The 27,253-nt window shown below is 39.6% G+C and overlaps 1 protein-coding gene across 3 annotated transcripts in view; it reads left to right on the top strand.

Annotated features, from left to right (window-relative positions):
- Positions 1-27,253, top strand: part of DIS3L2 (DIS3 like 3'-5' exoribonuclease 2) — a 364,857-nt gene that overhangs the window by 27,109 nt on the left and 310,495 nt on the right. For 2 of the 3 annotated variants that reach the window (XM_061148507.1, XM_061148510.1), the window contains exons 2-4: positions 12,595-12,723; positions 25,853-25,996; positions 26,741-26,898. In XM_061148507.1, coding sequence (XP_061004490.1) covers positions 25,945-25,996; positions 26,741-26,898 — 210 coding nt within the window. In that variant the 5' untranslated portion in view covers positions 12,595-12,723; positions 25,853-25,944. The remainder of the gene's footprint in view (positions 1-12,594; positions 12,724-25,852; positions 25,997-26,740; positions 26,899-27,253) is intronic. The other variant, XM_061148508.1, reaches the window with a different exon arrangement.

Genomic DNA, 27,253 nt, shown 5'->3' with positions numbered 1-27,253 from the left:
CCAGTGTGACTACTCTCTCATATTATGAAAATAAACCCTTTTTTTTTTTAATGAGACACTTTCTTTTGCTGTTTGGAACTGAGCATGAATTCTGATACCTGTGGGCACTTTCTTGTGTCGGTTTAGATTCTGATTTCTGTTTTTTAAAAAATGAAGTTTTTCTTTAGTCCCTGCCCCTTTAGATTTCACAAGTTTCTCTATCTGTTCCCTCCCACACAGGATGAGAAGAGATTTTTCCTCATTTCCTAAAGGTGCTTTTGTTTAGCCTGAGCCTTTTGCTACTTTGACTAGAATTTGTCTTCAATGTCTGTACATTTATCCCCAAAAGAGAAGACAGAGTAAATTTCAGGGGTTTGAAAGTACCAATTGGTATGAAAGTCTTTAAAGCATAAGAAGTAATCTTGTTCCAATTTAGAAATTCTGTAGGTGACTTTAATCATAAAATATGGAAGAGAAATATAAGATTGAATTTATAATTCTGTACAAAGTACACATGAGAAATGAAGCTGTTTGTTGAAAAATGGGGCAATTTCACCTCATAACATTTTGGAGCCTTATTTGGTAGCAAAGCTTATATTTGAGAAGATCCTGGATGATCTTTTTCAATTTTGGTTTTGTATGCTGCTGCCTCATAGAAAATCTTACACTTACTGTTGTGTTATCTATGATCTGAACTCTGGTACTTCAGTGACATTAAGATGATTCTGTCTGTATTAGGCAGGGAGATGATATTTAGATCTACCCTAGCAATATCCTTAATGTACTTCCTGCCTTTATTGATGTACCACTGTGTATTATCAAGATGTGAAAATATTAAACTTCAGAATTCAGATAAATATTACAATAAGCACTATGGTTCTAGAGTATTATATGAATTTAGAAGAGAATTTCATAAGCAGGGGAAAGATAGTTCACTCGTCTTTAAGAATTTTCTTAAATTCTGGAATGTGGGGAAATGTTTTAGTATTTTGAAGCTAACCATTATTATTGCCTTTTAAAATATTAGTTGAGAAACATTACATAGACTTTTCATTCTTCTTTAGCAGTGTCAAAGTTTATTGCCAGATTGTCTTTTTAATTCCCACTGTGACATTAGGCTGTGATCACTTATCATCATGTTATCAACAACATTTATTTAGTGTCTACTTTGTAGGGCTCTGTGTAGAAACAGGCATAAGACATAGTTCCTGCTCTACAATAATTTATAGTTGTTGAAGAGTAACAGGGCACCTTTTTTCCTTTTTTTAGGTATAGTTGATATACAATAGTATGTATAGAAAGTTTCAGGAATATAACATAGTGATTCACAATTTTTAAGGTTATTCTTCATTTATATTTATTATAAAATATTGGCTAAGGGCATCTATTTTAATTACTTCATTCCATGAATATTTCCTGGGTGCCCTATGCCAGCCCTACTAGGCTCTGGGATATAGTGGTAAACCAAATCGACAAGGCCTCACGTTCTCAGCTTACATTCTAGATCTGAGAAGAGCTCTAATACTCAACATGTTGAGTAAAAATTTAAAAAATTACTATTCAGCTATGTCAATGACCAGGTCCTAGAAATGAAAAAAGAATACCAGTTAGTTTTTTTCCTTATGGACAATGTCTTTGGTGTCATAGAATCTAAGACTTAATTTGGAGTTTGTTTATTTTCGAAGTTGTGGGGGTTGGGCCAAGGTTTATTTTTTTGTCTATTGATGTTCGTCTACTCCAGCACTATTTGTTGGAAAGGCTGTTTTTCCTCCCTTCACTTGCCTTGCACCTCTGTCAGAAATCAGTTGGCTGTATTTACATGGGTCTGTTTCTGGGTTCTCTGTTGTTCCGTTGGTCTGTGTGTCTGTCTCTTATCATACTGTCTTGATTCCTGTAGCATTAGAGCTTAAAATTGGGCACTTTATTCTCCCCCCCTCATTATTTTGGTTATTCTAGTTCCTTTACATTTCCATATAAATTTGAAAATAAGCTTGTGTATATCTGCAGGAAATCATGGGATTCTGATAGGAATTGTGTTGAATTTATTTTTTAAAATTTTTTATTAAGGAAACCCTCCCACCCCCCACCTCACACCTCCCTCCCCATCCCATCCCTCTGGGTTATCCCAATGCACCAGCTCTGAGCACCCTGTCTCATGCATCGAACCTGGACTGGTGATCTGTTTCACATATGATAATATACATGTTTCAATGCTATTCTCTCAAATCATCCCACCCTTGCTTTCTCCCACAGAGTCCAAAAGACTGTTGAATTTAAAAATCAGTTTGAGGGAGTTCCCTGGTGGTCCAGTGATTGGGACTTGGTGCTTTCGCTGCCATAGCTCCGGGTTCAGTTCCTGGTGAGGGAACTAAGATAAGCTTGGCAAAAACAAAAAAGTCAGTTTGGGTAGAATTGACCTCTGTACTGTGTCTTCATCTGTTAGTGTTGATATCTTACCACTTCAGTTGAAATGTGGGAAACGTACCACCACTTAGGCCCCTTTATCTTCCCTACTTTCTGATTAGCTGTTTTAGATATCTCCTTTACATACATTGAGGACCACATCAGACAATATACTTTTGCTTTTAACTATCTGATATGTTAAACTATCTAATGTTAAAATCTCAAGAGGAAGAGCAGTATAGTTTCATTTGCCTATGAAGTTAATCACCATTAGTTACTTTTTACTTCTAAAAGGTCTGTTTAATTCTTTTAAATGTCTTTTTGTAAGGGTCTTTCAGTTGTTTGTATTTTTTCTTTTATTTCTTTATGCACAATATAATTTTAAAATGTTATATACTTGTAATCTTTATGACCCCACATTCCTTTGCACCACACTTTTCTGTTTTTGATTTACAGTTATGGTGGCGCTCTTCCTCCTGTGTTTTGTAAGCACTTTTCAGGCTTTTGACTGTGGGAATATTCTGAAGTGAATAGTTGTGATGATTTTTTTTGGTTCAGCCAGAGCTCTGGGACACTACCAGCGTGGGGTCATTTAAGTTAGTGCCTGTGTTTGGGGTTAGCATTATTACAGTGCATGAGTGCAGGCCTGTGGTTATGAATCTTCTGGGGCAACTCTCCTTTGCTCCCATTTGGAGCCCAGATCAAAACAGGCATACCTCTTGACTTTTTTTTTTAATCAATAGGTGTATTTTTTTCCAGTCTACCTTTTCACTGAGTTCATTGCCCCTCAGTGGTCTTGATGTTTTGCACTGGGGCTAATCTCTGCTCGTCTTTATTTCATATGGTCAGGGCTCTGTCTCCTTTCCCCCTTGTAGCTTTATAGGCCTTTCGGTTCTTGGTTCTGATACCAGGACACGCTCCCATGGTCTCTGTAGCCTCAGCTTCTACATATTCTGGTTTCTACCTCTCATTTGATTTTTAGCTCCAGGGGATTTTCTTTTGTCTCTTGAGAGCTCAGCTGTGCTCTCAAGTTGGTAATATTTTGTTCAGCAGTTGTAGTAATTTGGTATCAGAAGGTATTTCAGAGAATATTGACTCCACTGTGTTACCAGAAATAGACTGTTTCTGACACATCATTCGATAGATCATAGATTGTTGGGGTAGGGACCTATTCCTGGTTCTTTTAGAACTGGTTCCCTGGGACAGAGGTTGTCATTTCTCAGACAGGGCTATGGATGTGACCCTTGCTCTTAGAAAGAAGAAGTATGGGCATCTGTAGCACTACTGTCACGTCTGCCAAGGAGGTAGAGTCTCAAGAAGAGGTGGAATTTTCATCTGTGTGTCAAGTGCTAACACCAAGGTCAAGTGAGATCAACTCTGAAAACTGACAGTAGGATTTCACAATCTGGAGATCTTTGCCAGAACATTCTCCAAGGAATGGAGGGGAAGAAGCCTATTGTGTTTTTTTAATCTCTGGGAGGATTGTCCTTAGTCCAGGCAATTCTTGTTTTTCTCAGAGAGAATGACTTCTTGTTTATCAATATGTGGCTCTTTATTTTATAGTCTCTCATTTTAATTCTCTCTGGGTTCCAAACCTGCCTTAGATAGTTTATTTCTGTTTGTTATAAAAACTGGACTCAGCTGTAGAGTGTCGGACCTGTCTTGTGTGTACTTGTTCTGAAAACTTGCCTTTATATCTCTTCAAATGAGGTAATCAGGAGACAGAACTGAAGAGGTAAGAGCTGAGCTGAAATGTTAAAGTAAGAGAAAGGAGATATGAGGTATTACCATTTTTTGCATGAAGTTTCTGTTATGTGGAGTTTTCTAAAATAATTACAAAAATTTTCAAACATATAAAAACTAGAAAGAGTAGTTCATCAGCCTTCATTTTTTACCAAATTCAAGAAATTTTTCACTTTTGCTTTATTCATTCATATTTTTTTTTTTTATTCATTCATATTTTATATCTCTTTCCTTTAATGAAATATTTTCAGGAAATCCCTGATGTCATTTATTCTATATACACATACATATACATATGCAATATGTAAATTGTCATACAGAGTCACAATGTCATTATCACACCTGATACAGACTTGACAATTCTTTGGTATCATCTACTTATTGAGAATATTAATGAGGTCCCTTTGTAAAAGTTCTTTGAACATTCTGAGATTGTTTCTCCTTTGTTGTCTTTGTGCTTGTCATTCCCTCTGCCCAGAAGGCCATATGCTGAGATCTTCACATGGACTTTTTGTCATTCAGATCTTTGCTTGGAATTATCTTTTCACTCGAGGCTTTTTCTAATTGCTAGAGGTATAGTTGTGTCCTCTTTCCCCATCTCATTTGTTACTACCTCATCATTCAGTTTCACTGCCTTGTTGTCTGTTTACTTGTTTATTGTCTTCTCCATCCCCTAGATTATAAGTACTATGAGAGGAGAGACCTTGTTGGTCATGTGTATTGCTCTGTGCTCAGGGCCTGACAAGGTCCCTAGGATATATTAGGTTGGTGCAAACATAATTGGGGTTTCAGACCGTGACTTTTAAATCATTGTAGCTAGGCTCTAAAAACGTCTTTAATAATTAAAATAAGAACCATTGCAATCAACACATTTTTGCCAACAAGAAATAAGTGTGTTTATTCTTATAGCATAAAAATCTGTGCTTCGGGATTTAACAAACTCTTGGAAAGCATTTTCTGTCTCCTGCTGGTTGTGGAAGTGGTTTCCCTGCAAAAAGTTGTCAAGATGCTGGAAGAAGTGGTTGGCAAGAGGTCAGGTGAGTATGGCCGATGAAGCAAAACTTCATAGGCCAATTTGCTCAACTTTTGAAGCGTTGATTGTGCAACGTGTGGTTGGGCATTGTTGTGGAGAAGAATTGGGCCCTTCCTGTTGACAAATGCTGTCTGCAGACGTTGCAGTTTTTGGTGCATCTGATCACTTTGCTGAGCGTACATCTCAGATGTAATGGTTTTGCTGGGATTCAGAAAACTGCAGTGGATCAGACCGGCAGCAGACCACCAAACAGTGACCATGAACCTTTTTTTGGTGCAAGTTTGGCTTTGGGAAGTGCTTTGGAACTTCTTGATCCAGCCACTGAGCTGGTCATCACTGGTTGTCATATAAAATCCACTTTTCGTTGCATGTCACAATCTGATTGAGAAGTGATTCATTGTTGTAGCATAGAATAAGAGAAGGTGACACTTCAAAACAACGATTTTTTTGATTTTTGGTCAGCTCATGAGGTACCTACTTCCTGAGTTTTTTCACCTTCCAATTTGTTTCAAATGCTGAATGACTGAAGAAATGGTCAATGTTGAGTTCTTCATCAATTTGTCCCCTAATTCTAAGAGAAACAGCTTTGATGATCCTCTCAATTGGCTTGTCAACTTCCAATGGCTGGCCACTGTGCTCCTCATCTTCAAGGCTCTTGTCTCCTTTGCAGAACTTCCTGAACCAACCACCACTGCACTGTAGGTTCGTTAGCAGTGCCTGGGCCAAATGTGTTGTTGAGAGTTGTCTCTGCTGCTTTATGGCCCATTTTGAACTCAAACAAGAAAATCACTTGAATTTGCTTTTTGTCTAACATCATTACCCTGAAAAAGTGAAAGTGAAAGTCGCTCAGTTGGGTCTGACTCTTTGCAACCCCATGGACCATACATCCATGGAATTCTCCAGACTAGAATACTGGAGTGGATAGCTGTTCTCTTCTCCAGGGGATCTTCCCAACCCAGGGATGGAACCCAGGTCTCCTGCATTGCAGGTGGATTCTTTACCAGCTGAGCCACAAGGGAAGCCCTGGTCTAAAATAAATATAAAATAAACATCAAGTAATAAATCATTCGCAAAAAAACATAAAGTGAGAAATGCACACTAAAATGATGCAGAACATAATCACATTTATTTAAGGATGTTTTTCAGTATCAAACGGCAAAGTTCAACAATGCAAAATCGCAGTTACTTTTGTACCAAGTGGCTCAGATGGTAAAAGCATCTGCCTACAATGCAGGAGACCTGGGTTCGACTCCTAGGTTGGGAAGATCCCTTGGAGAAGGAAATGGCAACCTACTCCAGTATTCTTGCCTGGAAAATTCCATGGACAGAGGAGCCTGGTAGGCTATAGTCCATGGGGTCGCAAAGAGTCGGACATGACTGATCGACTTCACTTCACAATGTTAATAAAGTACATATTTAGCAACAAGTCATCTATTAAGGAGATTCCAAAATTTTCTTAGTATTTTATAACCATTATCTCTTCCTACAACTGATTCTCATTCCAGAGCTTTTCTTTTCTCAAGAGCTTTAACCAACAGCTGTGTTTGCAAAAAGTACTGGGTTGTTGTCCCTTTCAGGACATTCAATCTTTTAAATCCTCCAAATATTTTGTAAAATATAAATGAGTAAAGTCACTTCTGACCTGTTGAGAGGCAGTGTTTTTATTGACATAACTCTCATTTGAGATCACTTTATTAGAGCCTGCAGCTAATAAATCTCTTGGCCCACGTGAAACAGGATGGAATGATTTTCTAGAACACATATCCTTTAACTGATTATTTGAGCTTCTTTTATTTAGTATATCATTTGTATGATGTTAGGGAGTGTTTTTTAATTGATATATTGTTAGCTGTTGGCAATGTTCTTTAGCATGATAAAATTATAACTCAATAAACAAATATGGTTTTATAATTAAAAACTTGGATTATTTTTGAAGATGTGTAATTTTAGACCAACAGAAGAGATGTGAGAATAATATGAAATATTACTCTCTACTTTTTACCAGATTCTTCAGCATTAATATCTTAGCACATTTAGTTTAATAGCCCTTCCCAGTTGCCCTTTGTTTGGAGCTATTTGAGAGTAACTTGCAGACAGTCAAAACATAGCCTTTCTCTTTTGTGACCATTATGCAAGGATCAAAATCAGGAAATTAGCATTGATATAATGCCATTAGTTAATTTATAGATCTTATTCACACGTCTTCAAGTTTCCCAATCCTGGATCACAAGTTGCAAAGAATTGTCATGTGTCTTTAGTTTCCTTTATCTTGGGAATTTTTCCTTTAATGAATTTAACATTTTTGAAGATTATAGGCCAGTTATTTTGTAGCAGGTCCCTCAGTTTGGGTTTAATTGATGTTTCACAAGTGACATGTTCTTCTTAATGTGTCATATCAGGAGGCATATGGTATTGATTTGTCCCATTACAAGTGTTTACTTTGATCACTTGGTTAAAGTGATCTTCCAGATTTCTCCACCATCAACATATGCTTTTCGTCCTTGTTTTCAATAAGTATCTTTGAGACCATTTTCACACTATTTAATATTCTATTATTCCTGAAATTTTCACCCACTAGTTTTAACATCTATTGATGAATATTAATTATGATGATTATTACCAGTGGTAATTTTCCAATTCCATCATTTTTTTCTACATTTACTCTTTGGGGTTCTTAGGTAAGGAGAGCTTCCTCCGTTTTATTTATTTATGTATTTGTCTTTATCAGTATGAACTCATTGATTCTCATTTTATTTAATGGGTTATATATAATCTGTTATCATGTAAAATTTTTGATACTTAAAAGTTGTCATAATTTTGGCCAGTAGGAGACTTTTTAACTGCCTCCTGTGAACTTCTGACATGTCCCCCTCATTTTTTGAGTCTTTCCTTACTTTCTGGAACAACAAGACATTCTCGGCCAGGGCTTGGCAAACTTTATCTGTAAGTGGCCAGATAGTAAATATTTTTGGCTTAGTGGGCCATATGGTCTCTGTTGAAACTACTTGACTCCACCCTTACAGCAGGAAAGCAGCCATAGACAATTTATAAATGAATGAGCATGGCTGTGTTCCAATAAAACTTTATTTACAAAAACAGGTGGCTGATTGGATTTGGCCTGTGGGCTGTAGTTTGCCAACTCCTTTTCTAGGCTCACTTTGTACTTTCTCTTCTGCAGTCTCAGAGTTGGCCTTTTTTCTAAGGAGCCTTGATTCCTTTCAACAGTGAATGGTATTTAAACACTGAGACATGGACCCCAGATATTCTCATTGCTACTGGAATATCACTGATTCCTGGCCCTCTTAGAAGACAGCTAGGTAATATATGAATATATACATACCTACTTGTATACATTTATGTGTGTGTATGCAATACAGACACATACATATTTGTATATTATAAACCATTGAATTACAGTGATAGCTCCAATTACATTTCTGTACTGTGGGGTTTATTCTAGCCTTTTTACTTTCTGTGTTTCTTTCTCCAACATTGAAACACCTCGCTCTTATTATCTACAATAGTACCAATAAGTAAACAAATATTTACTTATTTGTTCAAGCCTAGACTACACAGAAAGTAGAGTTGCTAGCTCATATCTCTGTAAAAAACTAATCTATGATTAGAATTTAACTCTCATTTACCCTTGTTTTTTGTCTTTGGCCTTAGGGTTTAGTTAAATAATATGCTCAAAAGTTACTTGGGTTAGTTTTGTCCCTCCATTCCTTTATTATGTTGTATTTTTCATTTTAAATATAGTAAGGATCACTTGTTTTTATTTGTACTGCATTTTAGCTATTTCCCCCATTCTTATTTTATTTTATGTTGCTTTTTTTTTGAGTATGTGAAACATGAGTATGATTTCAAAAGTTAGAATATACAGGAAGGCATATGCAGTAAAGTGTTACATCGATTTCTTTTAGTGAGAAAAGAAATTCCAGTTCCTACTTTTCTCCTTTTTACCCTGTTTTCACCTACCCCCTGTAGTTATCTAGTCTCACTAGTTCTAATTTATTATTTTGTCTTTTTGCGCAAATGAACATATGTTTGTGTGTAAATTTTTGTTTTTCCTTCTTTTTTATATATATAAAAGGAAGCATACCGTGCTTATAATCTGTCCTGTAATTAATTCACAAGCTCATAAGTTGATGAAAGTAGAACATGTCTGTGTGGTGAAATGAGTGACTTCAACTGAATCAAGTTACTGCAGGAGTGAGTGGGGACTTCATCTGGTTGTAGTCAAGTTGACCCAAGAACAGGAAGCAGACTGGATTCACTCAGACTTTCTGCTTTAGGTTAAAAAGACAATAATGATTTTGGTAGCAGGGATCTTCATATCATTCTATCTCTCGAGACTATCCTAATCTACTCTCTTGTCCTCCAGTCTAGCAGTTGCCCTCTATGCCTAGTGTATTTGTGATCCTGGAGCCTCCTTTCTCTGTCATCTTGGGCTTTGTACTTCTTTTGTGCTGTGTTTCTTCCTCATTGTATCCCATGTCATCCTTTTTCTTAGTTTACTTTGTCATTTTGTGGAGCATATGCTTTTTTAGCTTCATAAGAAAAAAATATGTGAATTTTTTTAGATCTATACTTCTGAATGTCTTTTCTTCTACTCCCCCATTTTTGATTTTTAGTTTGACTGCATATAGACTTCTAGGTTAGTAATAATCTTCCTTAAATTTTTTTTTTAGTATTTTATTGAGATCTAATTTATGGACATTAAATATTTCTAATACTTAACAGTTTTTTCTGAGGATCCAGTTTTTGCTGTGGTATCCCTTACCTTCAGTCTAAAGAACTTCCTTTGGTGTTTCTTGTAGTACAGTTATGCTGGTGATGGATTTCCTTGGTTCCCCTTTATCTGAAAATTGTCTTTATTTTGTGTTCATTCTGAAGAGTATTTTTAATGGATATAGAATTCAGGTTTGATAGGTTTTTCTCTCAGCTCTTTAACAATGTTGTCCTGTTGTCTTCTGGCTATCATGAAAGAAGATGACATGTGCTATGTCACTTCAGTTGTGTCTGACTCTGTGCGACCATGTGGACTGTAGCCTGCCAGGTTCCTCTGTCCATGGGATTTCCCAGGCAAGAAATACTGGAGTGGGTTGCCATTTCCTTCTCCAGGGAATTTTCCCAACCCAGGGATTGAACCCAAGTCTCTTAGGTCTTCTGAATTGGCAAGTGGATTCTTTACCTGTGTCACCTGGGAAGCCCCTAGAAGATGATAAGAAGATGTTTTAGAAGTGCTGACAGTGTTCCACTGTCTTCTGGATGGCTTGAAAGAAGACAGTAAGACAGGATAAGAGGAAATTCCCTGGTGGTCCAGTGGTTGGGACAACAAGCACTCACTGCTGAGGGCCTGGGTTCAATCCCTGGTCTCAGAAACAGGATCCCACAAACTGTGTGTCATGGCCAAAAGAAAAAAAGAAAAGATAAGAAATCTGCTGCCATTTGAATGTATTCCCTTCAGTGTAGTGTACCATTTTCCTTTGGTTATTTTAGATTTTGTCTGTATCTTTGGTTTTTAGCAGTTTGGCTATGATGAGTCTATATGTAGTTTTCTTTGAAGTTTTCCTTTTTGGGGTTCATTGAGCTTCTGAAAGAAGATGGGAATACCAGACCACCTGATCTGCCTCTTGAGAAATCTGTATGCAGGTCAGGAAGCAACATTTAGAACTGGACATGGAACAACAGACTAGTTCCAAATAGGGAAAGGAGTACATCAAGGCTCTTTATTGTCACCCTGCTTATTTAACTTATATGCAGAGTACATCATGAGAAATGCTGGGCTGGGTGACCAACCTAGATAGCATATTAAAAAGCAGAGACATTACTTTGCCAACAAAGTTCCGTCTAGTCAAGGCTGTGGTTTTTCCAGTGGTCATGTATGGATGTGAGAGTTGGACTATAAAGAAAGCTGAGCATGGAAGAATTGATGCTTTTGTTTTTTTTATTTTTTTTTTTTAATTTTATTTTTATTTTTTTTTTCCAGTGGGTTTTGTCATACATTGATATGAATCAGCCATGGATTTACATGTATTCCCAATCCCGAACCCCCCTCCCACCTCCCTCTCCACCTGATTCCTCTGGGTCTTCCCAGTGCACCAGGCCCGAGCACTTGTCTCGTGCATCCCACCTGGGCTGGTGATCTGTTTCATCATAGATAGTATACATGCTGTTCTTTTGAAATATCCCACCCTCACATTCTCCCACAAAGTTCAAAAGTCTGTTCTGTATTTCTGTGTCTCTTTTTCTGTTCTGCATATAGGGTTATCGTTATCACCTTTCTAAATTCCAAAGCTTTTGAACTGTGGTGTTGGAGAAGACTCTTGAGAGTCCCTTGGACTGCAAGGAGATCCAACCAGTCCATCCTAAAGGAGATCAGTCCTGGGTGTTCATTGGAAGGACTGATGTTGAAGCTGAAACTCCAATACTTTGGCCACCTGATGTGAAGAGCTAACTCATTTGAAAAGACTCTGATGCTGGGAAAGATTGAGGGGAGGAGGAGGAGGGGATGACAGAAGATGAGCTGGTTGGATGGCATCACTGACTCGATGGACATGAGTTGGAGTAAACTCCGGGAGTTGGTGATGGACAGGGAGGCCTGGCGTGCTGTGGTCCATGGGGTCACAAAGAGTCGGACATGACTGAATGACTGAACTGAACTGAGCTGCTTGAATCTCTATGTCTTTTACACCAAATCTGGGATGTTTTGGTCAACATTTATTCTACTTTTTTGGACTCATTCTCTATCTTTTGAAACTCCAAGTACCTACATGTTTGGCCTTTTGATATTATCCCTTAGGTCCATAAGACTCTGTTCACCTCTTTGTTCAATTTTTTTCTCTGTTTTTCAGATTGTATAATATGTATTAATAAATTTAAGCTCATTGATTTTTTAATTTTTATCTCTGTTTTGCTATTAAGATTATCCACTGAATTTTTAGTTTCAGCTATTGTATTTTTCAGTTTTAAGATTTCCATTTTTAAAGTAAATTTTATTTCTCTGTTGAGATTTTCTATCATTTTATTCTTTCACATGTCTTTTCCTTTACCTCAGAGAGCATAGTATTCATGGCTGGCTTAAAGTCCTTGTCTGATAATTCTAACCTCTGTGTCATTTGGAGATTGGCATGTATTAATCTTTTTCACTTTAGAATAGGTCAGATTTTGTGGGCTCCTTATATGCTTTTTGATGTGGTTACCATGGGCTTCATCTATGATGACCTATAACTATACCTACTTGTTTTAAACTGATAGTCATATCAGTTCAGACACATTGTAAAAGATCTATTTTTACTCCTCTCCCCCATATTTCATGTTTTTAATGTTTTATTTTACATTTTCATGTTTATCCTTTGCTGTTTATCATAGTTATGTGTGCGTGCGAAGTCGATTCAGTGATGTCTAACTCTTTGCAACCCTGTGGACTGTAGCCCTCCAGGATTCTCTGTCCGTGGGATTCTCCAGGCAAGAATACTGGAGTGGGTTGCCATGTCTTCCTCCAGGGGATCTTCCTGACCCAGGGATTGAACCTATGGCCTGTACACCTCCTCCATTGGCAGGTGGGTTCTTTACCACTAGCACCATCTGAGAAGCCTTATTGTAGTTACAGTTGCTTTATTTATTTATTTTTTTAATTTTTTTATTAGTTGGAGGCTAATTACTTCACAACATTTCAGTGGGTTTTGTCATACATTGATATGAATCAGCTATAGATTTACACGTATTCCCCATCCCGATCCCCCCTCCCTACAGTTGCTTTAAAATATTTTTGTCTTTTAATCTTCATACCACTTTATTTAAGTGGTTGATATCAGCCCTTACAATTAGTTTGCCTTTCCTAGTGGGATTTTCCTTTTCCTGTAAATTATTAATTCTTGTTATAGCCTTTTCTTTTTTACTTAGAAAAGATCCTTTAATATTTATTTTAGGGTAGGTTTAGTATTGGTGAACTCTTCTAGTTTTTGATTGTCTTGAAGTTCTTTATCTCTCCTTCAATTTTAAATGATAATCTTGCAGGGTAGAGTATCCTAGGTTCCAGGTTTTTCCCTTTCAGCACATTGAATGTATCATGTCACTCCCTTTTGGCCTGCAAAGTTTCTGCAGAAAAAACAGCAGATAGCCTTATAAGGATTCCCTTGTACATGACTCTCTTTCTCTTGCTGCCTTTAGGATTCTCTCTTTATCTTAACTCTTGCTGTTTTAATTATGACACAGCTTGGTATGAGTCTGCTTAGGTTCATCTTGTTTGGGTCCTTCCATGCTTTATGTACCTTCTTCAGGTTTGGAAAGTTTTCAGCTGTAATTTCATCAAGTAACGTTTTTGACCCTGTTCTCTCTCTTTTCTCTTTCTGGGACCTCTATAATGTGAATATTGGTATGCTTGATGTTATTTCCGAGATCTATTAAATTGTTCTCATTTCTTGAAGTTTTTTTTTTTTTTTGCCAGTCTTATTGGGTGATTTCCATTTTTCTGTCTTCTAGATCACCTATACATTGTTCTGTTTCACTGAGTCTGCTTCTCATTCCTTATAGTGTGTTTTTCCTTTCATTTATTGTATTCTTTATTTCTCACTAGTTCTTTTTTATAGTTTCTAGTTCCTTTAAAAAAAGGTCACTTTTGTCTGTTCTTTTCCCTAATTCAGCTAGTATTCTTATTTACTAATGCTTTGAATTCTTTATGTGGTAAATTGTTTATTTCTGTTTCATTATTTATTTATTTATTTTTAGGTGTGCTCACTTGCTCTTGGAGTTGAGAGCATTTCCTCTGTATTTTTACTTAACTTTTTCTGTCTGTATGCATTTGGGTGAAATGGCTCCCTGTTGAGATTTTAAAGGGATGTCCTTCTGTGACAGTGTTCCTGTACAGTCTGTTTACTGAGTGCCTTTGGTGGGAGAGCCGGATTTGTTGTTAACAGGAGTTAGCATCTTTCCCTGGGGTGTGCTGTCCCCTTGGTAGGAGGTAGGGCTGGAGATGGAGGGGCTGGGTGGAGCCAGCTGTAAGGCAGGGCTTTCCCTTCTGCTCAGTGACCATTACTTCCTTATTGTGGGGGGAGTTGGATCTCAAGTTGATGGAGCAGAAGTCCTGGAGGTTCTGATCCAGGTGGCTCTGTTCCATTTAAGTCTGTGTTCTCCCCTCTCCCAGCACTGGCTCCCTTGCCCCGGAGGGGGTCATTGCTGGAGCAAGAGGGGCCTGTGTGGGCTCTGCACTCATGACAGGGCACAGGCTGTGGTGAGCTGGCTGCTGTCACAGATCGGAACTGTCCCCGTGTGCTGCCCATGCAAGTGCCAGCAGTGGCTGCCTTTGCCATGCTGAGAGACACCACCCTGGTGCCACAGAGTCGCCTCTGTGTCACATAGCCAAGCTCTGTTCCCACTTGTGGCAGCCCTTGCTCCAGTGTAGAGCTGCAAGGTGAATAGGTGTGCCTCTGGTGTTCACTTGGCTCAGGCTTGGGCACGTGCCAGTGCAGTTGGGGGAAACTTGGCAGCCCCTGGAGCAGTCTTCAGTCTGCCTGCTCCACCCTGCTTAGGATGCAAGCCAGCACTTGTGCATTCCTTGTGAGTGGAATCCAGGTGTCCTGCAGCTCTCCTGTTAGTCCTAATAGCTGTCCAACCAGCCAAGGGGCCTTGTCTTCCCTGGCTTGGACCCCAGGACTGGGGCACCCAATATTTGGCTCGAAACACTCACTCCCCAGGGTGAATCTCTGCTTGTGTATTCTCCCTTTTCCTCTGAATCCCCTCCCAGTGGCACAAGTCCTGACCTGATTGCTTTTCTTCCCTTCCTACTCAAATCTGTGTGGATCTTTTTTATAGCCTCGGTTGTACAGGAGTCTTTCTGCCAGTTTCCAGTTAGTTTTCAGTGAGAATTGTTCCTCATGTATATGTATTTTTGATGTATTTGTCAGGGGGAGGTGAGTTCCATATCTTCTTCCTTTGCCATCTTGACTGATTCCCTCCCTACTCCCCCCAGTTTGGTTTTAAGTCACTTTCCAGCTTTGATGGCAAGCATGGGCTCTTCTGACTTATTTATTTTCATCAGGAATTCATATGGTGTGATATTGAGAAGATCTTTAGTAAGGGATTGTTTTGTCCAAAGTTTAACTTTCATTTTAGATTCAAAGGATTTGTTAACAAAAGACACCATTTATTGTACAAAAACACTTGCAATTTTTTTTATAGAAAATTATTGACTTAATTTCAACATATGGGCATTAAAAGAAAAGAAATAGAAACAATAGAGAGAAGTAATAGTGTGTACATCACCAAATTGGGACAGCAACCTACATCTAGACTTGAACAGTGCTGGGAATTCCCACATTAACAGCAATCTGGAGTTCCAGTTGGGAAGGGGTCCTAGGAGGTGTGTCCACTCCAAGGGCGAGACTTAAGATTGCAGCTTTGAGGGTTGTTGCTTATAATTCCAGGCCACAGACTGGTATCATCATCAGTTTGCACTGCACATAAAAATACAGCTCTGCTTTTCTTTAACTTTTGTAATGCTCTTTGTTTCACCTTGTGAGTCAGAAGATTTTGTTAGACCCCAGGGGGTTAGCCAGGCCCCCAGGAGCTTAAGAAATTCCAAGACCCACTCCCTTTCTTATCCTGGACTTGCTCCTGGACTTGCTGGTAACAATTGATGTGTTCGCAAGTAGGCACATAGTCCAGGCAAGGTCCAGGCAAGCTCAGAAGTTGGTCAGAGGCCTGCTGCCCTACTTCTGAAGTCTGAACAAGACAACCTCTATTTTAATTTTCCTAGCAAAGATGAGACCTGGAAGATAGGTGCATTAGGGTTTTAAAGAAACAAAACCGCTAGGACATGGGTATTGGAGGATATTTATTATGAGGATTGGCTCATGCAGTTATGAAGGCTGAGAAGGCCCATGATCTGCTCTCTGTAAGCCAGAGACCTAGGAAAGCAGGTGGGGTAATTCAGCCTGAGACTGAAGGACTGAGAACCAGAGGGGCTGAGGGCAAGAGAAAACCAGGGTCCCAGCTCAAGTAATCCGACTGGAAGGGTCAAATTCTTCCTTTCTCTGCCTTTCCCTTTTACTCAGGCGCTCAACTTATTGTTTGATCCCTCCCCCTCATTAGGGAGGGTGAACTGCTTTACTGAGTCTACCAATTCCAATGCTAATTTCATCTAGAAACACTTTCACAGATGGACTCGGAAATAATGTTTAACCAAATTTCTGGGTACCCTAGGATCCAGTGAAGTTGACAGATAAAATTAACCATTACAGTAGGTTAGATTAAAGAGTTGCATTGAAGAACCGTGAAGAGTTTTGCAAATGCTGTGCATTCAATATATTCTGTGTTTGTAGGTGAAACATGGATTAAAAAAAAGAGATTAGTGGTTGAGAAACCTGTTAAACTGTTGTCATCTTTAGGCTTAGACTACAACCTGAATTCACAAAGTGCTAATCAAGTTGAAAAGGATGGAATCTGTTTAGGATACATTTTGAAGACTGAATAGACAAAATTTGGTAATAGAATATTTTTAATGAAGAGAAAGAAATTAGAGGACTACTGTTTGCTGCCTAGAGATGATAATGATGTCATTAATTTGGATCAGTAGAAGGCTGAAAATCTGGTTTGAAGACAATAATAACTTGAATTAGAAACATGTTGCATTCAAAGTGCTTGCCAGTATTCAGCAGGAAGTTGGAAAGTTCAAGAACTGTAGAGAGAGGGGTTGGAGATGTAGATTTAAAACTTTTTAACAGAGAAGTGAGATGAGACTTAATAGAATGTTGCAAATGGTAGAAACTAAAGAGGTACAAGAAAGAAGAGGAGTCAACAAGGAAATCTGAGAACTGCAGAGAGAGTTAGAAGAGCGAAAAGACTGTGTCCTGGATGTCAGTGGAGAAGAATGTGTAGTTCAGGGGCTGATCAGTGGCATCCCATTCTAGGCAGGGCCTGGAAGAGAGTGAGACTGTACCATTGTTTTAGCGACAAGGATTTTCCTCCCTCAGAATACTGAAAGCCTTATTTCATTGTAGAGGTGAGGACAGAAGTCATATTCCAAGGGGGATTACAGAGTATGTCATGGGGAAATAGAGCTTATGAGTCTTGACCATATTTTCAAACTTTGGCAGAGATAAGAGTGAGAGAAATGGAATGGTAGCTAGTAGCTTGAAGTGTGCAGAATGAGAGCAGGGCCAGTCCCTTAATTTGGATGTATTCTGTTGGGGAGGCTACGGTGAGAGAAAAATGAGTATGATGACGTTCTAGAGTAGATAGATATAAATTGGATGAAGAACACATTAAGAGCATGGATGAATTGGATGAAGAACATTAAGGAGGATGGGTTTTAAACCTGTAGGGACATTTCTTCCTCATACAGGATGAGAGGATAGGATAGATGAAATCATAAGACAGCTTTGTCAGTGAGAAAGGAAAGTGAGTCCATATAGGTGAGAATTGGGAATTGAAGGTATTGACTATGAATGAGAGAGTTAAGGGTTAGGTTGATACTTCCACTTCCAATTATAGCATAGAAAGTAATTTGAAACCGATCTTCTGAGAACAACTAGAAAAGTTCACTACCACCCTCCCTTCCTCAGCAAAGAAAAAACAAAACAAAACTGAAAGGTATTTGAAAGGTCATAAGAATGAATATCTAGGAGAGAATAAAAGCTTAGGGAGATAAGGCTAGTGTTTTGGATTGTTTACCTCCTACAGATGTTTACTAATTTTTTGGAGGGATCAACTGAAAGATTTAGAAGCTGAGAATCTGAGTGCATATGATAATCCCTTAGGGCCAGAGTGATAAGGATTAAAATTTAGGCCCTGCTCATGTGGGAATCTGCCTGGTCTGCCTGCAATGCAGGAGATCCAGGTTCAGTCCCTGGGTTGGGAAGATCCCCTGGAGAAGGGAATGGCAACCCACTCCAGTATTCTTGCCTGGGAAATCCCATGGACAGAGGAGCCTGGAGGGCTGCAATCCATGGGATCGCAAAGAGTTGGATCCGATGTGTGACTGACTTTCACTTTCACTTTTTCACTTTCAGACTTGAAAACATGATGACTGAAGTTAGGAATTTGATGGGGCTTCCCAAGTGGCGCTCAGTCGGTCAGTTGAGTCGCTCAGTCGTGTCCGACTCTTTGCGACCCCATGAACCGCAGCACGCCAGGCTTCCCTGTCCATTATCAACTCCCGGAGCTTACTCACTCTCATGTCCATTGAGTCAGTGATGCCATCCAACCATTTCATCGTCTGTCGTCCCCTTCTCCTCCTGCCTTCAGTCTTTCACAGCATCAGGGTCTTTTCCAATGAGTCAATTCTTCGCATCAGGTGGCCAAAGTCTTGGATTTTCAGCTTCAACATCAGTCCTTCCAATGAATATTCAGGACTGATTTCCTTTAGGATGGACTGGTTGGATCTCCTTGCAGTCCAAGGAACTCTCAAGAGTTCTCCAACACCAAAAAAAAGCATCAGTTTTTTGGCACTCAGCATTTTTTATAGTCCAACTCTCACATCCATACATGACTACTGAAAAAACCATAGCTTTGATTAGACGGACCTTTTTTGGCAAAGCAATGTCTCTGCTTTTTAATAAGCTGTCTAGGTTGGTCGTAACTTTTCTTCCAAGGAGCAAGCGGCCTTTAATTTCATGGCTGCAGTCACCACTGGCAGTGATTTTGGAGCCCCCCAAAATAAAGTCTGTCATTGTTTCCCCATCTGTTTGCCATGAAGTGATGGGACCAGATATGTGCAGACTGGGCATTTATGAAATTTGAATTTCCCCTTTGTGCCAAAAAAGGTGAGGATGCAGTGGATTTTCTTACCAGCCTGTCCTGGATGGGTCAAAGGGGAAGGGGGAGATGAGGCTTAAGGTGAGTTAGCAGTCATACATGAAAAAAATGGAGCCATATTCTTTATTACAAGTCCTGAATTTGAGTTTGTTTTCATTTTTGTTTTTTCTTCAGATTGGATCATCTTGATTGATCTGTTTTTCCGTGTCTACCTATTACTTCTTCTGTTAGCTCAAATCTCTTGTTGAGTTCCTCAAGTGAAATTTTCATTTCAGTTTTTCTGTCTTTCAACTTGAAATTTCCGTTGTTCTTTTTAAAAAATAATTTGTATCTCTTTATGGATATTTTTATTTCATGAATCATTGTCATCATGCTTTCCTTTAAAGACAGCTTCTTTTAGTTCTTTGAGCATATTTATAATAGCTGCTTTGAAGTCTTTGTTGACTGAATCTAAAAATCTAGACTCACTTAGAGATAATTTTTTTTTTAATTTCTTTATTTTTTTTTATTAGTTGGAGGCTAATTACTTCACAACATTTCAGTGGGTTTTGTCATACATTGATATGAATCAGCCGTAGATTTACACATATTCCCCATCCCGATCCCCCCTCCCACCTCCCTCTCCACCCGATTCCTCTGGGTCTTCCCAGTGCACCAGGCCCGAGCACTTGTCTCATGCATCCCACCTGGGCTGGTGATCTGTTTCACCATAGATAGTATAGATGCTGTTCTTTTGAAACATCCCACCCTCACCTTCTCCCACAGAGTTCAAAAGTCTGTTCTGTATTTCTGTGTCTCTTTTTCTGTTTTGCATATAGGGTTATCATTACCATCTTTCTAAATTCCATATATATGTGTTAGTATGCTGTAATGTTCTTTATCTTTCTGGCTTACTTCACTCTGTATAATGGGCTCCAGTTTCATCCATCTCATTAGGACTGATTCAAATGAATTATTTTTAATGGCTGAGTAATATTCCATGGTGTATATGTACCACAGCTTCCTTATCCATTCATCTGCTGATGGGCATCTAGGTTGCTTCCATGTCCTGGCTATTATAAACAGTGCTGCGATGAACATTGGGGTGCACGTGTCTCTTTCAGATCTGGTTTCCTCAGTGTGTATGCCCAGAAGTGGGATTGCTGGGTCATATGGCAGTTCTATTTCCAGTTTTTTAAGAAATCTCCACACTGTTTTCCATCGTGGCTGTACTAGTTTGCATTCCCACCAACAGTGTAAGAGGGTTCCCTTTTCTCCACACCCTCTCCAGCATTTATTGCTTGTAGACTTTTGGATAGCAGCCATCCTGACTGGCGTGTAATGGTACCCCATTGTGGTTTTGATTTGCATTTCTCTAATAATGAGTGATGTTGAGCATCTTTTCATGTGTTTGTTAGCCATCTGTATGTCTTCTTTGGAGAAATGTCTGTTTAGTTCTTTGGCCCATTTTTTGAGTGGGTCATTTATTTTTCTGGAATTGAGCTGCAGGAGTTGCTTGTATATTTTTGAGATTAATCCTTTGTCTGTTTCTTCATTTGCTATTATTTTCTCCCAGTCTGAGGGCTGTCTTTTCACCTTACTTATAGTTTCCTTTGTAGTGCAAAAGCTTTTAAGTTTCATTAGGTCCCATTTGTTTAGTTTTGCTTTTATTTCCAATATTCTGGGAGGTGGGTCATAGAGGATCTTGCTGTGATTTATTAGAGATAATTTTTATTGAAACTGTCCCCTGCTCCAGTCTATGGATCACACTTTTCTGTTTTTTTTTTTTTTCCTTTTTTGCATATCTTATAATTTTTTGTTGAAATCTGGACATTTTTGATAATATATTCTGCATTCTGATTCCTTTTCCTTCGGAGTTGGAGGTGGTTGCTCTTTTTGTTTAGTGGCTTGTGTGGGCTAATTCTGTAGAGTCTGTTTTCTCCTGTACTATGTAGCCACGCATGTGTCTGTTCAGTTCTTTCTTTCTTGTTTTTTTTAAGCATGACTGTCTGGTAGTTGCCTCTGAGTCATCATGTCTTAGCGGTCAGCTTATGATTAGTTAGAAGTTAGGTTTTAACTCCTTGCAACAATGAGGCCCCCATCCTGTGTCAGTGGTCCTGCCGAGACTTGGGAAATGTATTCAAAATTGAGACATTATACGACTCTGCCCTGGCTTTTGCTTTTTGTATTTGCCAGGCTCACATTCATCCAGAGATGAGCTCTCTAGGGCCCACTCATTTCTCTCCTGCGTGTTTACAGTCTTTCCTGCATACAGGAGGAAAAAGTAGATTCTTAACAAGGCACCCATTGGTTTTCTTGTTGCCTGAGTCTCACTGTTAAATTTCTGGTTAGTCTACTGTTCTGTTGCTTGCCCTAACTAGTACTGTAATCTCAGATTAGCTGTGATATTGGCCTTTCCTGTTTTTTTGCACCTTGAATCACTATTACTTTTGAAAATGCCTTTGCACATGGAATTCTTCTTGTTCTGCTCTAAACAAATTTAGCTCCCTGTGCTGTGGGCTTGCTGCCTTAGTAGGACTTCCACATCAAGGAACTGGGAGTACGTGTAGGATGGTGGGAGCTCCAGCCTAAACCACCACACATTCTCACTGTTGTTACTGAGATTCAGTAGATTTTCTTGAATAAACACTTCTCAATTTGTTGTAGCCTTTGGTTAGTATCTAGACCCTTAAAATGGTTGCTTTTGATGATTTTTGTCCATACTTATTGTTGGGGGTATATAATATTTGTCAGACTCCTCATTCAGACATCCTGGGAGATTCTTCTCCCTGCCTTCTCTGTTTCTCTGACTCATTTTTAAACATTTAAATTTTATTTAAATTTTAGTTCAGAATATGTTATGAATATTATGTTTATTTTCTTTTTTAAAATAGTATTAAGTAGTGTTTTAACATTACTTAACTATTTTAGTGAAAGCGAAAGTCTCTCAGTTGCGTCTGACTCTTTTCGAGTCACATGGACTATATAGCCCATGGAATTCTCCAGGCCAGAATACTGGAGTGGGTAGCCTTTCCCTTCTCCAGGGGATCTTCCCAACCCAGGGATCAAACCCAAGTCTCTTGCATTGCAGGTGGATTCTTTACTAGCTGAGCTACCAGGGAAGCCCTTAATTATTTTATGTGTTTCCTAATTATTTATAATGTTAATTTTCTATTTTTAAAATGTGATACTTATTATAATCCTATCTCTTTTTTCTTTATTCCTTTAATTATATCCTCTTCATGTGTTTTTATGATCTCTCGCTTTCCATTGGCTCCATCTTAGCTTCTGAATAGGCTCAACCTTTTCTTTCTTTAAACCTCTCATGACTTTATCTCCTGAGTTTCTTTCCTTCACTACCCAGATTCATAAATTTCTTCTGCTCTTGCTACTCATAAGGCTGACTGAGACACAGGGGTAAGGCAGGTAAGATACCTAGGGCACAAACATTTAAGGAGGCACTTACTCTCGGAGTCCTGCAAGCGTGAAGTTGGCACTTGTGTGACTTTGCCTTTATAAATTTTTTATCCTACATACCTTGCTTGCCTCTCCCTAGTCCTGGTCCTGCTACTCATATTTCTGTCTAGTATATATTCATTTTAACCTGGTTTTTGTCCCAGATAGTCTTCATTTATCCAAAATTTTGAGCACTTCCTCTGTATTGAACATTGGGTCTCAAGTCATCACATCTTTCACCCAAATGTTTTCTTCATTTTCACTTTCTGAAGTCTAGTGCTTTTCCTTCCTTATTCCTACTTTTTTGTACCACGTGGCACTCTTGGCCACTACTGCGTGTTCATCCTCATCCCAGCCCAACTCTTCAGAATGTGTAGTTATTTCTGTGGCAAAACACCCTCTCTAGGAGCTGGTGGGTGGTAGGGCGGTGTATCAGTGGCACGTATTCTGGAAGCTGGTGAGGATTAGAGAGTAGCTTGTGCTTTCAGGGTAGGAGCATGCAGGTCTTCTCTGGGGGTGATGGGCTTCACAGTCATATCACTGGGAAGGGAAGAGTGCTTGTTTGTCCACCTTCTGCTTAGCGTCTTATATTCTCGAAATCTTTCCATCTCCTTTCAGTACTTTGAAACCCAAAGGCAGACTTTGACTCTCTGCTCTGCTCAGCTGGTCTGGCTTATTCTTGCCAACGGGGTTTCCTGGTTTTTCCCATTGTTTGCTGACTTGTTTTTAGCATGGTTTCCTGAAATGACCCTGCTTTGCTTGGTGTTCTCACTGCTTGTTCATGAAAACAAAACTCATCCAGTCAGTTAAGGAATGATTATTGGGCACCTGTTCTATCCAAGATACAATGGGAGCCAGTGGGGTTACAGTAACGAACCCAACCAAACATTTCATATATTCCTGAGCTAGAGAGAAAAGTTAGGTGCATATCACACCAACCGAGATACTTGCTGTGGGAAAAAAGTTACAAGGGCAGCTTGCCTGTAGACTTTTGAGTTGAGATCTCTGTACCTCCATCTCACTGGACTGGTAGTACCTCCCTTTAATTTTGAACTCTTGCCTGCATCTAGACTTGATATGAAGTACCCCATTTTCAATTCTAGCTCTTGTTTTTGAATTGTCTTTCTTCTGCTTGCAGCTTGCTCCAACCCCTCACCCCACCCTAAGGCTCCCATTATTTGTTTTCGTACCCATTAGTTGGTGCAAACCCTGGTCATGAACCTGTCTTCCTTTGAAAGTTATTTTCTCTCTTGTTTTCTTATCATCAGACTATATTGGTTTTTTCCTCATCATATTTTCACTAGCTTCTTTGTTATGTTTTCTACTTCTTCTTCCTCTTTGCATTTCCTAAAAGTTGCCCTAACCCAGATTTTGTCCTAGTCCGTCTTCTGTATCAGCTTACCCTTTTTTGGCAGTCTCTTCCATTCTAGAAAATTTTGGCATACCGTCTTTGTGCAAATGGCTGGCTAATTTATCTCTCTAAGTGATGCTCCAGTTTTCAAGTTGTTGAGGTGGAAATGTGTAGTTCCATGTGTGTAGGTATAAATAGAGATATGTATTGCCACGTAGAGGGATGTAATACTTCGCGTGGTTTTCATCTCCCAGTCTGCTTACTTGGAATCTCACCCAGCTGCCACCTCCTTGCTCTCTTTCAGACACGCCTGGTTGCCAAGTGGTGCCAGATTGGCCTGTGTAAGGTCGTGTTCACAGTCTCTTTGTTTCCACTCTGCAGCTGCCGCTCCAGTTCAGGCCTCCCTTGCCTCTCACCAGTCTGCTCTGGCTCTTTCCTGAGGTGCAGCGGCTGCCAGTCTCCCGGCTTCAGATGCCTCTGCGTGCAGTGCCCGGTTAACTTTTCCTGAAACACAACTTTGATCTGTTGTTCTTCTCTCCTGCTCATTCACACTTCAGAAACTTCCCTACTGCCTTTGAAAACGGGGCTGGTTTTCTAGACCTTCCAACTTGTTTTGTTTTCCTTGCCATTGCCTCCCTTCATATAAGCTGGACTCTGTCCAAATGGAATTAAGGTTGCAAGAACCTCCCTGTGTTTTTCTGTTTGTGTGTCTGTTCTCCCCCCGCCACCACCCCCCGCCCCGCCCCTTTTGCAGCAGCATGCATTTCTCACATTCTCAGCTCTTCCTTAAAATCTTTTCTGAAGTTCTCTTGGATTTCTGGACCTGGAGGTACTCTTCTTCCATCATACATACACGTACCCATATGTACCCATACTTTAAAAAAATAAAGTACTTATCACTCCCCACCTGTATTACTTGTTATTTTAATATGATTTTTAAGTCTCCTTAACTTTTGTATCCCTCATTGTGCCCATAGTACCTTGTGGAAATAGTTGTTGAATTAAGGAGTGGATTCATTTCTGAATGAAATCAGTGGGACAGTCTGGACTCCCGTATGTGCCATTCCCACTACCTTGTTGCTTATCTCAGACCATCTGTTTTTCTCTCTTCTTGAAACTTTTTGACTTTATCTCTGACTCTCTTCATGTATCACTGAGTGGTTTGTTACTCTTGGTCTCTGTTGCTTCTTTCCTGAGTTAGTATTAATTTAGACTTAAAGAAGAATGACGTCATTTTGGTGAAGGATGTGTGTGGGAAATTTAGTGGAAATGGAAACTAGTGTTCAGAATGACATCTTGATCCATTTTATTGGAAAGCAGGCTGCCCACCCGGATTTTGGACATTTGCAAGTATAGGCTTGAAGCCTGGGCCGGTGGCCAGCAGAGAGTAGATGGAGATGTCTTGATGACATGTTCAGTATCCAGGTGGAAGGCTGGAGTTGGGGGGTGCTGGCTGCAGGGCCCCACATTCCAGTCCGCTGAGCCAGGCAGCTGCCTGTATTACTTAGGAGCAGCCTCCTGAGCTTCTGGTCAGAGGACTGGTTTGAAGTGATGGCAGGTAAGAGAAGGAAAGTAGATGTCTGACTACAATATTGCATTTTTTTTTTAAAGCTAGTGAATCATCGGTGGTCCCATGCATAGTTTTGGACATCTGGTGTGGCAGTAAGTTAGGTTATGTTGCTGAACTCTAAAGAATTGATTTATTTGATTTCACAGAGGAACATCGTTTATCTAAGGTTAAATTTAGTAAATGCTGTGTCTCTTGAGCCCTAGTTTAGTACTTATTTCATGATAGCCTTTAGATTCTAGATCTTTGTACCATCTTCAAAACCATATTCCTTCCTGCTCTTGTGCATTTCACTAGCTGAACAGAACCTCAGAATTCCTTAATTTTCACCCCATTTTCCTATTTGTGGAGGTTTTAGTAGAAGTGGCTCAAGCAAGCAGACTGTGATACCCATGAGGTTGAACGTCTTGAAAAGCAGCTCAGGACAGATGATGTGCTTGACTAACTGCTGACCAGAAAGTGACACCAGGATCTGGGGTGGGGAAACCACGTTGCCTTTGCCATCCAAGTTCTAAATTTCCTAGAGCACAGAGGAGGCTTCAGGTTAACTATTCTTCGGTCACCTGTCTCTTTTTGGTTTCAGCTAGTGACACCTGAGCTGCTCAAGGCGGGAAGAATTCAGAGCAGTGGAGGCCCTGCGGAATCTGGAGAGAAGAGGTGACCTTGGAACCAGTAATGAGCCATCCTGACTACCGGCTGAACCTGAGGCCCCTGGGGACCCCCAGAGGTAGCAAATGGGAAATGGAGTCTACTCTAGCAACTGAAAATAAAACTGGAATGGAGGCACAGGGCGGGTCTTAGGACTAAAAGTTAGTTAGGTTAAATCGCTCAGTCGTGTCTGACTTTTTGTGACCCTGTGGACTGTAGCCCACCAGGCTCCTCCGTCCATGGGATTCTCCAGGCAAGAATACTGGAGTGGGTTGCCATTTCCTTCTCCAGGGGATCTTCCCAACCCGGGGATCGAATCCAGGTCTCCCAGATTGCAGGCAGACGCTTTAACCTCTGAGCCACCAGGGAAGCCCCTTAGGACTAAAGAGGGACTATAATTCTTTTGGTGACCTCTTAAATATTCTCCTGTAGGTTATTTACTTTAGAATTGTGTTGTTTCTTGTTGTCTTAATTTATTTTTATATTGAGTACAGCTGTTTAATTTCCTCTAGAAAAGTGATGATCTTTTAGTAATTCCTATTTTTTTAAAAGTTTGTGTCTATAAACAGCAAAGCATACTAAACCCATTACTTGTGTTCTGTTCCATGTATATTGTGGTGCTGATTTAAAATTCAGGTCTCATCTGTGTACATTTTATTCATGTTTTCTTACCCACTTTTCTTTTTTATGACTATTTAAAATCATTATCAGGGGATTTTGTTCTTTTTGGTCTTTAATTTTTTTTAAAAAAGGTAAAATAGCTCCAGTTTTAAAAATACAGAGATGTTTGAGGAAAAAGTTGATTGCTGCCTCATGTTTCTAGGTGTGTCCTCTTTGGTTGGCCCACATGGTGTTGGTGCTTCGCCAGGTGACAAAAAGTCAAAGAACAAGACCACACGAGGGAAGAAAAAGAGCATATTTGAAACCTACATGTCCAAGGAGGATGTTTCAGAAGGCCTGAAGAGAGGAACACTTATCCAGGTGCTTAAAATATACTAGAAGGCTATTCCTTGAATATATGGAATCAGAAGTAATCAATTATTCATGAAACTTGTTTATTTTTCTGTGCTGTGTGCATGAAAGAAATGATGCCATCACAGGCTCAGGGCTTTCCACTTCTTGGACCTCCAGAGCAACTAGAGGTGAGAGGTACCACAAGATCGTCACAGAGTGCTGAGATTTGAGAGGAGGGAGCCATGACTTCCTGTAAGGTTTGTCTAGGAGTGCTTTATTGGAAGGGGTGTATTGGAGCCAGGCTGTGGATTGCTGCAGTTAAGTGAAGAGAAGGAGCTTCTCTTGGGGACCAGTGTGAGCTCCTAAGAGAGAAGTGGGATAT

Source organism: Dama dama, chromosome 8, assembly GCF_033118175.1.
Source record: "Dama dama isolate Ldn47 chromosome 8, ASM3311817v1, whole genome shotgun sequence".
Lineage (NCBI taxonomy): Eukaryota > Metazoa > Chordata > Mammalia > Artiodactyla > Cervidae > Dama > Dama dama.
This window is presented reverse-complemented; position numbering and strand designations above follow the sequence as displayed.